Genomic DNA, 16,749 nt, shown 5'->3' with positions numbered 1-16,749 from the left:
CTCATGGGCTGGCACCAAACCTGTATGTATTTGTGAACCCCTCCTACTCTGAAGGTCATCCCTGATGTCTTGGAAGGGAGGAAATCCAGATCGATTATGATAAAAATACACCTGCGAAGGACACAGACACACCCAGAGATACTACTATTTCATTGAAACACTTTATCATCTGCAAGGACACTTTATTATCTAGTAATAAAGCCTCAAATAACATATTGTGTAAATGATGGCAGGTAGACATATAGCAATTGTGAGGATTATGAGTTCCGATTTCTGGAGATTTTAATATCATGCTCCTGTTAAAGTGTAGGAAGTGTGATGAATACTGGAAAAAATGTTTATTGCTACCCCTCAAATTACAATTGTAACCAGTTACTAGTGCTCTGACTGAAATATATTTACATACATTTCTGTACTCAAATTATTTTGTTTTGATTTGTATTGTGCACTCTGTAAAAAAGTAGGCCCTATATGTATGTATGTACAAGTATGTACATCTTAGTATGTAAATTCAGCTAACAGGTATAAGATTTAAGTAACCTAAAATGTAAACTAGCGGATTTGTGCAAATGAAATGTACATTCTATAATACATATAAATAAATCTATAATAAATATAAATACACCAACTTGACTGTATTAGGTTACACCAACATAACAGAACAAAAGACATGATAATAAGGGAAGAAATAGGGCAACAAATACACATTTTTACTGTATACTCTAATCGAACATGTTCTTACTGCAAATACATGTGACACAAAAAAATCCATGGTACCAAAAATGTGCTTTTAGTTTGTCCCCTCAATTAGAGAGGGGATATTCAACACACACACACACACACACACACACACACACACACACACACACACACACACACACACACACACACACACACACACACACACACACTACGTCAGTCTGTCTGCAGCCTAACCACAATCCTCTTGCCTGCTGTGGTGACCGCAAGCAGTCAACAATGCCACAATCAGCATCATACTGCATAACAGAACAATCAATACACGCACACACACAAACCACCACCACACTGTTCATCACATCAATCGATAATTATGTACACCACCACATAGCTCAACAGCAGTTATGCATTCTTCTTAAACGTCTATAAATACATAACTATATAAATATTCACAAGTGCATGCTGCCTGTAGTGTAGGCTACTCACAATCTTTTCCACACACAAGGACAAACAGAAAGGATATTGCCAAGCGCATACCCATATCAAGCTACCAATGAGCTGGCAGCTTGGTAAAATGATATTTTACCTGATCAAACAATGCTCTTTAAAAATGCTCTTTTCGGTGTAATGAGGAAAGATTGTTATATTATATCATATTTAGATGTTGCCACATAAAGCAAGTTTTTTTTTTACGGTGGCCTACTAATGATAACTGAGAAATGTTGAACTGGTTGCATTGACTGTATAGTTAAATAATGTGATTATTATTACACATCAACATTAGGAAGGTTCTCTTTCCTTCTACCCTCAATCTAAAAAACTACCCCATAACCCCCCCCCCCCCCTCCCCCCACCTCCTCCACCTCCTCCATTCCTAAATCTGAAATTGTCCAGCTGGTTTAACTTATTATTAGTGCTGCAGAAAATAAAACTAAAAATCTGTCAACCAGTGAGCAGGTTGCATATTTCTGATATTCTTTTTTATTTTTTTACAATCGCTAGGACATTTCTCAATACTAGGGTCACTTTTTCAAAACAATTCACACAGTGTGCAGACTGTGCACAACAGCAGTCTATATGGACCAAACTGTGGATAATTTTGTCTTGGCACAAAATGCATTCATTGACTACTTCTTTCACATTTCATAAATTATTTTCTCACTCAGACACAACCACCATGAAAACTCTTTAGCTATAAAGTCCAATTTACATGTTCACTTACTCAAAACTGCAGCCTACAACATAAATCATTTTGGCCCTCAAGCGGTTAAAAACAAAACTGCATGCATTTAGTCTAAGAACATTGTTTTGGTTGTGCTTCTGCACTTTAAAGACACTTAGGTTTCAGATACGTTTTCATTTAATACTTTATGTAGGCCTATACTGCATAAACATGAAACAATATAATATTGCGACTACATGAATAGAGAATTTACTGTTATAAAAATAATAGGGTACTGAAAATTTCTTAGTTCTCATCATCTACAAAAAGCCAAGCCATAGTTGATTCTCGTTTTATTATGATCTCTGTCGCGTTCTCTGCAATGCTAAATGTTTAGTTTTCCTACAAACATTCCGACACACAAAGTGAAGCACGCTGTAAAAAAAGATTAGTTAACTCAACTTAACTAAGTCAGGTCATCTTGTTGCTTTGACTGAGTTAATTTGAGTCAACTTATAGTGTCAAGTTTATTACACTTCAAAACACGAATTGATGCATAAACTTGACACTATAAGTTGACTCAAATTAACTCAGTCAAAGCAACAAGATGACTTGACTTAGTTAAGTTGAGTCAACTAATCTTTTTTTACAGTGCATTCACGTGACTGGAAAGAAAGTGAGCCTTTGTTTTTTGTTGATCGCGTGTTTCTCTGAAAACAATACGTGCTCCGACACAGCTGAAATTACGCTGTGAACTCGATACGAAGCTTCAGTGTAAAATCAACCTGCACAGGTGTCTTTTAATTTCATTACCATCTATAGGCTACAAAAGGGGACAACTTAGGAATTTTTTTTGTTTTACTGTAATGTAAACATGGAAAATGTAACAAACTGCAGTGAATTACAAACAGTTGAGACTTGTGTCATTCTTGATTTTGTAAAGAAATTTTACAAAAGAAATCAGTGTGTAATACTACCTGTTGTTGGTGTTTTTAGGTAATTGTTTTATGAGTGATAAATTGTATTTGTTGGATGACAACCTTTGCTATTGTTTGGAACGAGTTAGAGGGAGACCGGGTACAGTTGTAACACAGTGCTAGTTGTAACACTACCAATTCCACCAATCAGGGATAAGATAGGAGTCATGTAACAGTTTCAGTTTCCTCAGGCTTCCTTTACGATCCCACATGGAGGTTTTCAAGTCTGTGTTGCTATCTCTCCTGAAGCTACAGCAGAAAATCTCATTTTGATGTAACAAAGTAAAACACGCACGCACACACACACACACACACACACACACACACACACACACACACACACACACACACACACACACACACACACACACACACACACACACACACACACACACACACACACACACACACACACACACACACACACACACAAAATATGCACATACACTTCCCATATTCACACATATTTTATTGTTGTAGCCATTCATTTAAAATAAAAATGTTGTTGTGGCATATCACTTCGAGTAGGCTAGTTTTTGTGCATTTTGTCTACCTGTTCAGCCCGATCTCACGAAAGTGCGTATCTATACGACAAATCTTATTTCTCGTGCCATTTATACGCAAAAAATAGTTTTTCAATTCAATTCAATTCAAGTTTATTTGTATAGCGCTTTTCACAATACACATTTTTTCAAAGCAGCTTTACAGAAAATGCATTTCAAAAATATACATACAAAAATACAGTTAGTTAATCATGAAATTTAGGGCATAACATATCGCCGGCGTTGGGTCGTCTCTTCACAGGCGTCGAGTCGTCTCATCACAGGCGTTGGGGCATCTGAAGTCTCCATGAGAGGCTGGATACTAACTGGAGCTGACAAACTCTATTTGAGTTATCTCGGGACAGGCGTCCCGAGATAACAACAAAAAAGGCAGATGGGAAATAATTAGCGTAGCTGCTGTTCTTAATATGAATGCATTTGATCTGATTTAACTGTAGTATAAAAGGTATGAGATGCATCATGTGAATGCTTGGCTAAAGAGATGCGTCTTTAATCTAGTTTTAAACTGGGAGAGCGAGTCTGAGCCTCGGACAGTATCAGGAAGGCTATTCCAGAGTTTAGGAGCTAGATGTGAAAACGCCCTCCCTCCTTTAGTGGACTTAGATATCCTAGGTACGACCAGAAGCCTCGAATTTAGCGATCTTAAAGAGCGCGATGGAATATATGGCGATAGAAGATCTCTTAAATACACAGGAGCTAAACCATTTAGGGCTTTATAGGTCAGTAACAATACTTTGTAATTGATACGGAACTTAATAGGTAACCAGTGTAGAGATGATAAAATTGGTGTTATATGATCATATTTTCTTGACCTAGTAAGAACTCTAGCAGCTGCATTTTGGACTAACTGTAGCTTGTTTACTGAGGATGCAGGACAACCAGCTAATAGAGCATTACAGTAATCTAGTCTCGAGGTCATGAATGCATGAACTAACTTTTCTGCATCAGAAACTGATAGCATATTACGTAGCTTAGCAATGTTTCTAAGGTGGAAAAAGGCTGTTCTTGTGACATTTGAAATATGATTTTCAAAAGACAAGTTGCGGTCTAGTATAACACCCAGATCTTTTACTGTAGAGGATAAAGTAACAGGACGTCCATCTAGATTAAGGTTGTATTGTAAGAGGTTTTGTGGGCAGTTTTTTGGACCAATCAGTAATACCTCCGTTTTATCTGAATTTAATGGAAGAAAATTACACGTCATCCAATATTTTATATCTTTAACACACTCTGTCATTTTAGATAATTTAGTGTTATCATCTGGTCTAGATGAAATATATAATTGAGTGTCATCAGCATAACAGTGGAAACTTATTCCATGTTTTCTTATAATATTACCAAGTGGCAGCATATAAATTGAGAATAGCAGGGGGCCTAATACAGATCCCTGCGGCACTCCATAATTTACTGACGTTATCTTTGATTTTTCCCCATTTAAATGGACAAAATGGTAACGGTCTGATAGGTACGATCTAAACCAGCTTAATGCCTGTCCCTGAACACCAGTGTAATTTTGAAGTCGATCTAAGAGTATTTTATGATCTATAGTGTCAAACGCAGCACTAAGATCGAGTAAAACTAGTATTGAGATACAGCCTTGGTCAGAAGCTAAAAGTAAATCATTTGTAATTTTAACCAGCGCAGTTTCTGTGCTATGATGTGGCCTGAATCCTGACTGAAACTTTTCATAGATATCGTTTTCTTGCAAGAAAGAGCACAATTGAGCGGACACAACTTTTTCTAGTATTTTAGACATAAATGGAAGATTTGAAATGGGTCTGTAATTTGCTAGGTTATTTGGATCTAATTGTGGTTTCTTAATAAGAGGTTTTATAACTGCCAGCTTGAATGTTTTTGGAACATGTCCTAAAGATAGAGACGAGTTAATAATATTGAGAAGAGGCTCTTCCACTACAGGTAACACTTCTTTCAGTAGTTTAGTGGGTATTGGATCTAATAAACATGTTGTTGGTTTAGATGCAGTGATAAGTTTATTTAGCTCTTCCTGTCCTATAGTTGTAAAGCGCTGTAGTTGTTCTTGAGGGGCGATAATTGAGGCTGAATCATAAGACGCTGTCAAAGATTGTACATTTACAATTGTGTTTCTGATGCTTTCTATTTTCTCAGTGAAGAAATTCATGAAATCATTACTATTAAAATGTAACGGAATATTTTGTTCAGGTGATGTCTGTTTATTTGTTAATCTAGCCACGGTGTTAAATAAAAACCTTGGATTGTTTTGGTTATTTTCTATTAGTTTGCGTAGATGCTCAGACCTGGCTGCTTTTAGAGCCTTTTTATAACGTGACATACTGTCTTTCCACGCGATTCTAAAGACCTCTAAATTAGTTTTTGCGTGCAGATATGATACACAGTTTTCACATGCATATGATACGCACTTTATGGCGTGTAATATGCACGCACTCCCCACCCCTAATCCTACCCTAAGTGTCCCTAAGTGTTTTCAGTGCGTAGTATATGCACGCAAATATCATTTTTGCCGTATAAATGGTACGAGAAATAACATACGCACTTTCATGAGATCGTGTTGACCTGTTACAACTTACCCCAATATGTGTTACAACCTACCCCAGTAGTGGGGTAGGTTGTAACAAAGGACCACCTTGTATTTATGATCATCTCATAAAGTCTGTGATATAGTTGAAGAAATTTAAATTGTTGCCATGTGTAATAGTCAAATATGGGTACTTTGCCTAAAAGTTTCAGACGTATATAAAAAAAAAGGTAGTTTTAGGTGCTGAAGAAAAAAGTGTTACAACTGTAGCCTACCCGGTCTCCCTACAATTGAGACAAATATTAAATGTTTTGGTAGTTTTAGTGCATTTTGAATGTGAGAAGCTGAAAGTTGTTTAGGAGAACTATGTGAAGAGTTTTTTTTCTTTTTTAAGTAGAAAAGTATTGAGAAATGTGTCCTAGCGATTGGAAAAAACGTTTCAGTTTCTAACATAACCTTGCTTCCCCAACATAACAGGACCGAGCATCGTGTCAGTAACTGACGTGTATGGGGAAAACTCAGTTTTTCTCCAAATACTGAAGCTTGATTTCTTGTGCACCTGCACAGAAAAATATCTTTTTTAGCCCGCCAAAACGGGTGGGGCCGACTGCCTAAGAAAGCCATTTTCATCTGAATTTTTCGACTGAGTGGCAGCGTTGACTCGTGTGCAGCCGCAGTAGCATGGCAAGTTATCCAATGCTTGTTCCCGTTATCTCAGAGAACCAAAGTTATGTTAGTAACCGAAATGCAATTCAAAAGGCCATACTTCTAGCGCAGAATGGAAGGCTGTCATGTGAGCCCGTAGCCTGGGGGTGCTTGGTGACTAGGGCCCCACCATAGCAGGCTACATGAGAGATAGGGACATAAAAGGTTTGTCCAGCAAAACAGGTTCGGGTCAGGAGCGGACAATATCTGTGCCTGAAGAGCAGGAACGTCCAAGTTGTAAAACCTGGCAAAGGTGGACGGCGAGGACCAGCCGGCAATGGACACTCCCCTAGACCAAGCGGAGGCCCTGGTGGAGTGGGCCCTCGCCCCTTTAGGGCACTGCAAGCCCAGGGACTTTTGTCCAGCACTATTGTGTCCACTATCCAATGAGATAGTCTGCTTCGTAACTGGCAGCCCCTTTGAGCAGCCTCCAAACCACACAAATAGTTGCACTGACTGCTGGAACTGGCTACCACCCAATGTATACCCATAGTGCCCAGACCAGGCAGAGTGGGTGTGGCACCTGCTCATCCTCAGTGGAAGAGAGAGCAGAGAGCATTATGACCTGTGCTCTAAAGGGTGTGGAAATCACCTTATGCACATAGCCTCTTCTTGGTCAAAGGACAAATTTACTGTCATTAGGCTTAAACTCGAGGGGCTTATGTATCGATATGTGAGATATCACTTATGTGAGATAATGTATCTACAGCAAACTGTTCTACACTCATACAAAGCATGATATTTTCTATCCCCTAAACCTGACCGTCATTTAAACATTTTAGCATTTTTATTTCTTTAATATATTATTTAGTATATTTCATTAGTTAATTTATTATTAAATCTGTAGTAGGCTATATATATATATATATATATATATATATATATATATATATATATATATATATATATATATATATATATGTATATATATAGTTGATTTATTCACAGATTAAACCTGATGAAACCTGTACGTGTTACTTGCATTATCAACAATTGTTGCACGTGCGCACAGACAAGGCAGGCATGCTTTTAGGACCTCCTCCTCTTTGCAAAGAGGCTGTTTAGATTTTCACGCTGTATGTTGATCTCAAAGTGTGATGCTTACTCACCCGGACACTTGATCGGTTTCTCATTGTTGAGCCAGATGAAGTCTGATCTGAAGGACCCCCCACACTAGTAGCCTACACTTTTTCGATTGGGAGGGTTGTGTCTCCCTCTTTTGGCTAGTGTGTTATAGCAATCTTCTTCGCCCAGAAAAGTGGAGAAAGGATCTGCCATGCAGCCAGCCAGGAGTGATAATGGAAAAGAGACGAGAGCACAGATTATTGTTTACATTGGCATTCAACGGCGATTTTGTTTTTACTGCCACCGATTTAAGCTCGATTTGATTTGTTCCGTCCTAACTATAAAATATCTACCCTAAATCCCTCAACAAATGTGCACCGTTGAAATGAAATCGTAAACATCTACTATTTGAACTAACTTTATATTATCAGTTCGTTTGATTGTTTAGCCAATTTCGTTGTCATCTCTGTAGAAATTGCGTGATGAACCGTTTAAAACAGTGACATCAACATTATTCTTCCTCTTTCAAAGAGCATAGACGTCAAGAGATCAAAGTTGACCAGCTGAAACCGCCACGGAGTTTCTTCTTCCTCCTTTCAAACTTTTCATTTGACTGTTGCCTCTGTGGCGTGTGCTTCTTCAACTTTTACAGCAACTTTAATGTAATCTGTCTCAGCGGGGTTTGTCGGTAGGTGTTCTTCTAACACTTCTAAGGACTAAACATTCAAGATGGCTTTACTGTTCTGCGATGCCTTTTGGGTAAGTTTACTATAAGCCTCTCACAAAGTAAAATTTCTCACTACGGGAAATAGACTAGGCTACTTCCTATACTTCTACTTCAAGAATAATGGATTTTTTGTGTTTTCTGAATTGAACTAGTAAAACTAGTAAAACTACTATTTTATAGGGTGTATGTCCTTTTATTAACGTCACGTTTTAAGAGCAGTTAAATTTAAAAATATAATAAAGTCCTATTCAAGAACATTTTCATATTTAATTGTTTACTTGTTTTTAACAGTTCCCCACTGCATAGTGTCATTAGGTTGCATGTTTGGTGTCTTTTTAGGGTACAGACTTTATAGACCAGTCGGGTTATGAGGCCATATTGCAGAGGTTACATGATGGCAGACATATGTGCAAAGATGTAGAAGACCTGTTGAAAATGAGGTATGGAAAATTAGGTAATTATGTCTGTGTGTCTCTATAAATGTCTGTGTGTGACTTCTGCTCTCCATCACAGAGCGCTGGCGGAGGAGAAGTATGGACGAGATCTGGTGGCGATTGCTCGGAAGGCAGAAGGTCAAACCGAGATTGGGTCAGTTGGTCTGTGAATATCATGCAAATTTATTCAAATTTAAACACTCTGAATTCAAATGACATGTTGATTCAGTGAATGCCACTTCTGAATAACGATTCCTATTAACTAACTTATATTCAAATAAAACTTTTTTAAGCTACATATGTATTCAAAGGTAGGCCTATGTGAAATAAGTGTGTATTATGTACTCATTTCACCATCTGTTTTTTTATACTCAGAACAATAAAGGCATCGTTTGACAAGTTAAAAGCAGGTATGTGATGTGATGCAATTCCTTTTTGCCTCGCACCTAGAATAATACTTGAATGCCAGAGTCCTCAACTTGAGTTGCATTGTTTTCTAGAGATTGAGAAGGCAGGAAACCTGCACATCCAACTATCTGAAAGGATAAAGGAGGAAGTTCTCAAAATAGAGGTGTTTCGTGAACACCAGAAGGAACAGAGAAAAAAGGTTAATCAAATAAATAAATAAAATGACCCAAGACAAATTATGCACACAGCCCAGCACTTCAGATACGTTTCCATGGTTGTAGCTGTGGTTATTCAATATGGAGGAAGGAAACTGTCACTTTCCTTTTTGAGCACATACACACTGTAAATGATCACTTAAATAAACTTAGACACCATTTGTTGTAGCCTATTTTGTAAGGAGTGAACACCAATTCCTTAATGAATAATGCAACTGATAAAAGATAGAAACTTATATCTATTTTCTGTCCTAATTAGCTTGAAGAGATTATTGAAAAACTCCAGAAGCCTAAAATGATGTTGCACAAGAAGACCATGGAGGTAGGTACAGTAAATGAGATTCAAATAAGTATCTATTTTCTAACCCTAGGTTCTCTTGTTTCCCATTTTAGAAATGACTGTCATTAGTAGTTTGGGGCATAAATGAAACAACGTTCTCAGGGTCCACCCAAAATTCAGTATCAGCCAAAAGAGGAAGAGAGTAAGAAACTGAAAGAAGAAACAGAAATGCAGTGACTATATTTGCAGAATGTATTTGGAGATGATTAGACAGCACACATTAGATAATTGCAGGGTTTGTTCATTGGCTTAGGATTTGAAGACTAACTCAAACGTTTATTTTGACCACCACGAAATGTGTAGAGAGAGAGATAGGAAAGTAAAAGAGAATCGAAACAGACGATGACAGATGAATGAGAGAAAATAAGAATAGGTTGGTTGGTTTGTAGGTAAGGTATGCATGCTGTCTCTGGATATAATAAGACTTAAACTTCCTGTGCTGTACAACCACAGAAACACCACAGATAGTGAGATACGTTTTAGACACACATAAAGAGCTCAATACACCCCCCTTCCCTGTTCTCGTTTATCTTGCACTTGTACTCACTTTGAATCTGTTCTCTTTACTGTATGTCCTATACAGTCAAAAAGGTTATATGAGCAGAGGTTTAAGGAGGCTGATGAAGCTGAGCAAGCAGTGGGGAAGAAGACAAACGTGAACACCTCCACCCACCGGCAATCAGAAAAGGTGTGAGGGCGTAAACATTTTACACATACTATAACTTTATATACACTAAAAATACACTAAGTTAAAGACCCCCTGTGGTGAAATCAAGTTTTTAATGTTCTTTATATGTCTATGGGGTGTTTTTAATATGCTTTTAGACAAACCATGTGCAAATTCACAAGTCAACACTATTGCTGAGTGCTTTCTCCTTAAATCTGCAGTGAACCAAAGACAATTAAAAAAACTTAGTTGGAAATCGCCGGTGTTTCTTATCTCACAAACTACCTTGTAACCAATCACGTCAACGTGCCGGCGGGCTTTAGCATATCATTAACTATTCTCTGAAGCAGGGCAGTCTCAAGAGAAGCCAGGTCCTGCCCTGGTATATTTTTCTGTTGATATGAAAAATCGTGTACATTTCTAAATTATGTATATTACAATGTTATGATGAACTATGCCTTTCTCCACCAACATTCTGAGTTCTTCAAAGCGTTTTTAATGATCGTAAGAAGGCAGACTGAGTGAACGTGAACATGGTTTGTGTAACATTAGCAACACATTATTAGCTGTTTGATAATGTAGTCAACCAAAAAGCTAATCATATTAATTACCGTCATGTGTCTGACGTTGTAAAGAGCGATACCATTGTGCAGCGTTTATCTTAGCCCGTGCATCTCTGAGCTCGTGCGATTGAGTGGAGGCTGGGCTCATTTGCATATTCATGCGCCTCGTATACTAAGTGAAGCAAGGGTGTTAAATTCAAGCTATTTTAAGGCATGACACTTTTTTTTATAAAAAAAAACAACAACTTTAAAATATGTAAATTTTGGTGATCAAAGATGCGTTTTAAGGGATACAATTATTGACCACAGATGGACTTTAAATATTTTACAAACACTTCCTGAAGAGAACTGTTCATTTTAATTCTGGAATTTTGGGCAGTTGTGAAAAATTACCTATGGCAGGTTTGTGGTCACAGTAGGGCCAAAATGAGGATTAAAGCAACACAAACTTGTTTCAGTCTGACTGGGTATCAATCGACCTAAGTATTGAAAGAAACTCTAATACCATCAGACAGTGCAACACTTTCATTTCTTTAGAATAGAGTCTTTGAGTGAACAGTTTTGTTATGTTAAAGATACTGCTTATGTGTAAACTTACACTTCAGGTCAGGTCCAAATACTGAATATAGCTATTTTAATATAGCTATCTATGTTGTAGGTGATGAACAGGGCCAGGTTATGCAGGCAAGCAGCCAACCTGGCAGGTACGTGCTAACAAACTTTTCTGTTGTTATGATCCTGCTGGCAGAAGGAAGATAAATGCAATGTAATGTCTGTGTATGTTTGTTAACATGAACATTAACATGTTTGAAAGCGCAAGTATTGATGAAAGTACATTATCCTTCAGAAATCATTCTAATATGCTTATTTGGTGCTCAAGATCCATTTCTTATTATTTTAAAAAATGGAACAATTTTGGTTAAACCATGACACATTTTTTTGCGATTCTTAGAAAGTTTAAAAGAACCGGATTTATTTTAAATAGAAAATACATTAAAATATCTTTACTGTCACAGTGTCACTTTTGGTCAATTTCAATCATCCTTCCTGAATAAAAGTATTCATTTCTTATTTAAAAAAATAAATAAAAAAAATAGCCCAAACTTTTTAACAGTGATGTAGATATGAGCTTCAAATATATCTGGAAATGTCCAAACTTTGTAAGTGAAGCAGTAGGCTATTTGTGACATGTTAATGATAAAGAAGAGCTGACTCAATTTGATTTCCTTTGCTGGTTCAGAAAAGCAATACAGATGGAATGTTGATCAACTAGAGAAAACTTCCCAGGACTGGGAGAGCACATACAGGAGTGCATGTGAGGTAAACAACATGTACACAAAAACATGTATAAGCAGAAGGAGTGTATACAGAAATGAGCAAAACTTCATGATTTCTTTAGGGTGATGACTAAGTAAGATATAACACAATCTCATAGGCGTGTGACAAGCAGTCATAGCACTCCGCCGTTGAAGTTTACTGATGTAGAACAAAGATTTAAATGAGTCAAGGAAATGTCATTGCCAAAAATAGTTTAAAAAAAGGAAATAATTCATAATTTTCTGGGCATGTTTTAAAAGGAAGTTGCATCCAACATTTTAAAAAAGTAACAATATGTTTTGTAATTTTTGTGTCGCCTTCTAGGTGTTTCAGCAGCAGGAGTCTGAGCGTATTAATATATTGCGCTGTGTGTTATGGGATCATTGCAATCTGCTTTCGATGCAGTGCGTCCGGGACGATGATGTAAATGTCCTCGTTTGTCCATCTTTATAATTAAAAGCCTAGCTAAATTCTGTGTACATTTACAATTGTAACAACGCTTTTGTTTTGTAGTGCTATGAGGAAGTAAGGAAGATTCTTGAGCAGTGCGACATCATCACTGACAACAACTGTTTCATTAAGATGAAAAAGACTGGCTGTTGCCCCCCAGGTAAATTCATCACATTTATCATGATTTTCTTCAGAAATGTAACAGCTGTCTTTTTAAAGGGTGTTGAAATAGGATGATGTTATGCTTTTAAGAAATGCTACATAAATTGACAGTCACTCCTCCATCTCTCTTCAGCTCCCATTGAGTTTCAGTGTTACTCTGACGTGGACATCAATGGAGGAGTCGGGAGGGTTGAAACGAACAGGTGAATGTCTGAATAATTAAAGGGGTGGTTGAATATGATTTCACTTTTCTAACTTTAGTTAGTGTGTAATGTTGCTGTTTGAGCATTAACAACATCTGCAAAGTTACAACGCTCAAAGTTCAAAGCAAAGGGAGTTATTTTCTTTTAAAAAAAAAGCTTTTTTTTAAAAAAAAGCATTTTTTTACACAACAAACGGCTGGTAGGGACTACACGACATTCCTCCCGGTTTAGTGACATCACCAACCCTAGAATTTACATAAACCATGCCCCCCGTGAACACGATTTTTTGATTATGATGACAGAATATGCTAATCAATGACTTGAAGATAGACACATAAGCTACATAAATGAATCAACTAACAATTCTGAAATGACCTGTTGCATTCTACATGTCACTTCTTGTTGAGTCTCTCCATCTTTGTCTGACTCCGGTTTGAAGATAAAAGGCTAAAAGTGTTTGAAATTTTCAGTGCATGTCTGTTTGAGGTAAAAGGACAGGAGCTGTTGAAGCTTCGCCCCCTGTGCTGGGAACAGCAGCTCATTTGCATTTAAAGGGACAGACACAAAAACAGTACGTTTTTGCTCACCCTCAAAAAGTGACAATTTTAACATGCTATATAAAAATATTTGGAGGGTATTTGGAGCTAAAACCATGAATATGCTAATTAGCCCCGCCTCCACTCACTCACGCCCGCTCACAGATTTACTCGGCCAACTTACTGAGGTAAACGCTGCACAATGGTATCACTCTTTACAATGTTGGACACATGACGGTAACTAATGATTAGCCTTTTGCTTGACTATATTATCAAACAGCTACTAATGTGTTGCTAATGTTACACAAAACTATGTTCCCATTCGCCATCTCAGTCTGCCTTCTAACAATCATCTGAAACGCTTTGAACACCTCATAACATCGTAATATACATTATAAACCTGCTATATTGCTAAATCTACCCAATTTTTCATATCAACAAAAAAATATTGAGATAATATTGGCTCCCCTACTAGTTCGCTGTTAATGATATGCTAAAGCCCGCCGGCACGTTGTTGTGATTGGTTACAAGGTAGTTTTTGACGTCAGGAAAAACGAGCGATTTCAAACCGTGTTTTTGAGACATGGTTTGTTAAGCACATTAAAAACACCACATAGACATAAACAACATTAAAAACCGGATTTTCACCACAAGGGGACTTTTTTGTACCTTGAAACTTGATCGTGATACTCTTTCATATCTGAACTCTCTACAGATTATCTGTCCTGCTTCCAAGGATGCCTTCTAGTGGTCAGTATTCCTTCTCTGAAGTCTTAAATTTACAGTTTATGCTTTAAGACATGACAATATTGCAAAGAGTATTAAACTAAATTCACAATGAATTTTAGTGAAGTCAAGTAGTTGAATGTGGAGCATTGAGCGTCGCTGTACTTACATCACAGGCTGCCCTGAAGCTGGCAGTAATTTGGGTGGAACACATACACCGGCTCAACAAAGGGGAGGAGTAACTGAGGAAAAGTACATGGTGTCATATGATTTTAAAGCTCAGGTAAATAAATACAGTATCAATATATTTATTTATAGTTCGTTGTTATCCCCAGAAATACAAGAGATACAAACTTGTTCAAGTATTTGTTGTTACTAGTAATACTTAGTGTTTGATTTAGAGGAATTTGATTTAGATGAAGTAGAAATAAAATGTGTGAAGTATAATTCAAAGAAATAAAATAAATAAAAACTGATACGTGTAATTTTAACCAACACAGTTTGCCTGACATCCTTGTTGAAAAGTTTAAAAAGTAAAAAGCTTTATAGGTTTATAAACTAAGTTTATCGGCCTTACAGACTGATAAACAGAGTTGTGTACTCCATTCCCTGCCCTTTCTAGGAAGATGACGAGCTGTCTGTCAGTAAAGGACAAGTTGTCACAATAACTGAGCAAGGCGAGGATGGGTGGTGGAGAGCGTGGAGGGATGGAATGTCTGGGCTGGTCCCTGGAACGTACTTGACCAAAATCTCACCGCACAGTACACATCTTGCTGCCGCTCATCCTGAACGTAATCCCATCAAATAGAATTTAGCAATCATTACACTAAGTTTTACTAAGATTCTCTGCAAATTATTTCAGCCTACAAGTTGATGTAGAATGAATACAGTAACGTGTACTAGAAATATGAAAGATATTAGCTTTCTTCGCAGGCATCTTTAGGATTTTTTTAAGATAAAAAATGTATATTATGAATAATGGAACAGTTAATCTGCAGCCGTTTGTATAATGATTCTTTTCTAGATGAGGTTTAATCTAGCTTTTATGGTTTATAGTCAGAAGAAATTATAAAAACATTTTTTTTATTGTTTTAGAATTATGAATTCTAAAGTTTTTTTTATATATATGTATACTGTAATATATGTATAACATTTGTATTAACAATTTTGTATTGTTATTACTAAAGTTTATCATGGCCTATTTGTCTGGTTTACAGCATAGTAATCCATTCAAAATAAATATGTGCCCTAATTTGCGTTCAATTCCATTCAAAAAACGGACACGTAAAAACCATATGCCTTAGCAAAGCATAAAGACATTGAACTGTAGACATACCTGCAATATATTTAGAAGTATCGTGCGATTAGAGATGTGCAATCATTGGTTTGAACCTATTGGGTCACTTTGTTGGTTACTTTTGTGTTACCCAACTGCTAATATGGAATAAAATTACCCAAAATATGGAATATAAACAACAGCACTTTTAATATAAGTGACCAAAACTACATAAGACTAGAAAAATGTGTGTTGGCGACCACTAGTGGAGAAAGTCCCAAAATAGTTTATACATGCAGTCAAAACAAAATGTATTCAGACACCTTAAACATTTCTCACATTATCACAGTTTATTCGTTATAGTTTAGAAAATTGTAATAAAATATGACAAGAACTCAGAGTTATCAAATAAGTTGATATTTCACTGGTTTTGGCCATCCTTCTGTTAGACTGTCTCACAAATGAATTAGATTGAATAGCTGTCAGCTGTTAACCCCTGTGTTATGTTGCGGGTCAATTTGACCCGTTTCGATTTTCTAGTTGTTGGAAATACTGGTTAACCTATGTCATTTTTCTTGATATTTTGTGAAATAATATATTCAATATTCAATATCATCTTGATTATTTGTGAATTGCCCTAATGTGGGACATTTTTTGCACTTCAGACTTCTGTGACATATTGCGATGTGTAACCAAAACATTAAATCCACACCCAATACCATTTTAAAAACCCCAGTATGTTTCCTAATCAAATCAAAGGAGAAAATTCAAATAACCCATTCATAAGAGAAATTATAGACATATTAGTGCTCTTATAGCAAGTCGTCTGAGGCCCCGTTTACACGATGGGAAAACGCAGATATTTCTCTGCGTTTTGGCCTGTCATTTACACGAAAACGCCGTTTTTATCCCAGAAAACGATCATTTCTAAAAACTCCGGCCAAAGTGGAGATTTCTGAAAACGCCGGTTATATGTTGTCGTGTCAACTGGGAGAAACGGGGTTTTAGGTTCTCTCTTGTCGATTCTGAGGATTCTGAT

At 36.9% G+C, this 16,749-nt stretch overlaps 1 protein-coding gene across 1 annotated transcript; it reads left to right on the top strand.

Annotated features, from left to right (window-relative positions):
* Nucleotides 1-8,276: 8,276 nt before the first annotated feature.
* On the top strand, nucleotides 8,277-16,318 carry pstpip1b (proline-serine-threonine phosphatase interacting protein 1b). Its single transcript, XM_079583423.1, has 15 exons — nucleotides 8,277-8,445; nucleotides 8,753-8,853; nucleotides 8,927-9,001; nucleotides 9,223-9,257; nucleotides 9,348-9,454; nucleotides 9,730-9,792; nucleotides 10,394-10,498; nucleotides 11,699-11,744; nucleotides 12,281-12,360; nucleotides 12,682-12,780; nucleotides 12,871-12,967; nucleotides 13,103-13,172; nucleotides 14,424-14,458; nucleotides 14,611-14,717; nucleotides 15,057-16,318. Exons 1-15 carry the CDS (start codon nucleotides 8,416-8,418, stop codon nucleotides 15,240-15,242), a joined length of 1,236 nt encoding a protein of 411 aa, XP_079439549.1. The 5' UTR covers nucleotides 8,277-8,415; the 3' UTR covers nucleotides 15,243-16,318.
* Nucleotides 16,319-16,749: the final 431 nt, after the last annotated feature.

The sequence above is a fragment of the Phoxinus phoxinus genome (assembly GCF_949152265.1).
Source record: "Phoxinus phoxinus genome assembly, chromosome: 2".
In the NCBI taxonomy this organism is placed as follows: domain Eukaryota; kingdom Metazoa; phylum Chordata; class Actinopteri; order Cypriniformes; family Leuciscidae; genus Phoxinus; species Phoxinus phoxinus.
The sequence above is the reverse complement of the archived record's forward strand: the minus strand, read 5'-3'. Positions and strand labels throughout refer to the sequence as shown.

Coding starts and splice junctions, on each gene's coding strand:
- pstpip1b (XM_079583423.1), top strand. CDS start 8,416: ATGGCTTTACTGTTCTGCGATGCCTTTTGG. Junction 9,258..9,347: donor GTTTGACAAGTTAAAAGCAG/GTATGTGATGTG, acceptor ATTGTTTTCTAG/AGATTGAGAAGGCAGGAAAC. Junction 9,793..10,393: donor TGCACAAGAAGACCATGGAG/GTAGGTACAGTA, acceptor TGTCCTATACAG/TCAAAAAGGTTATATGAGCA.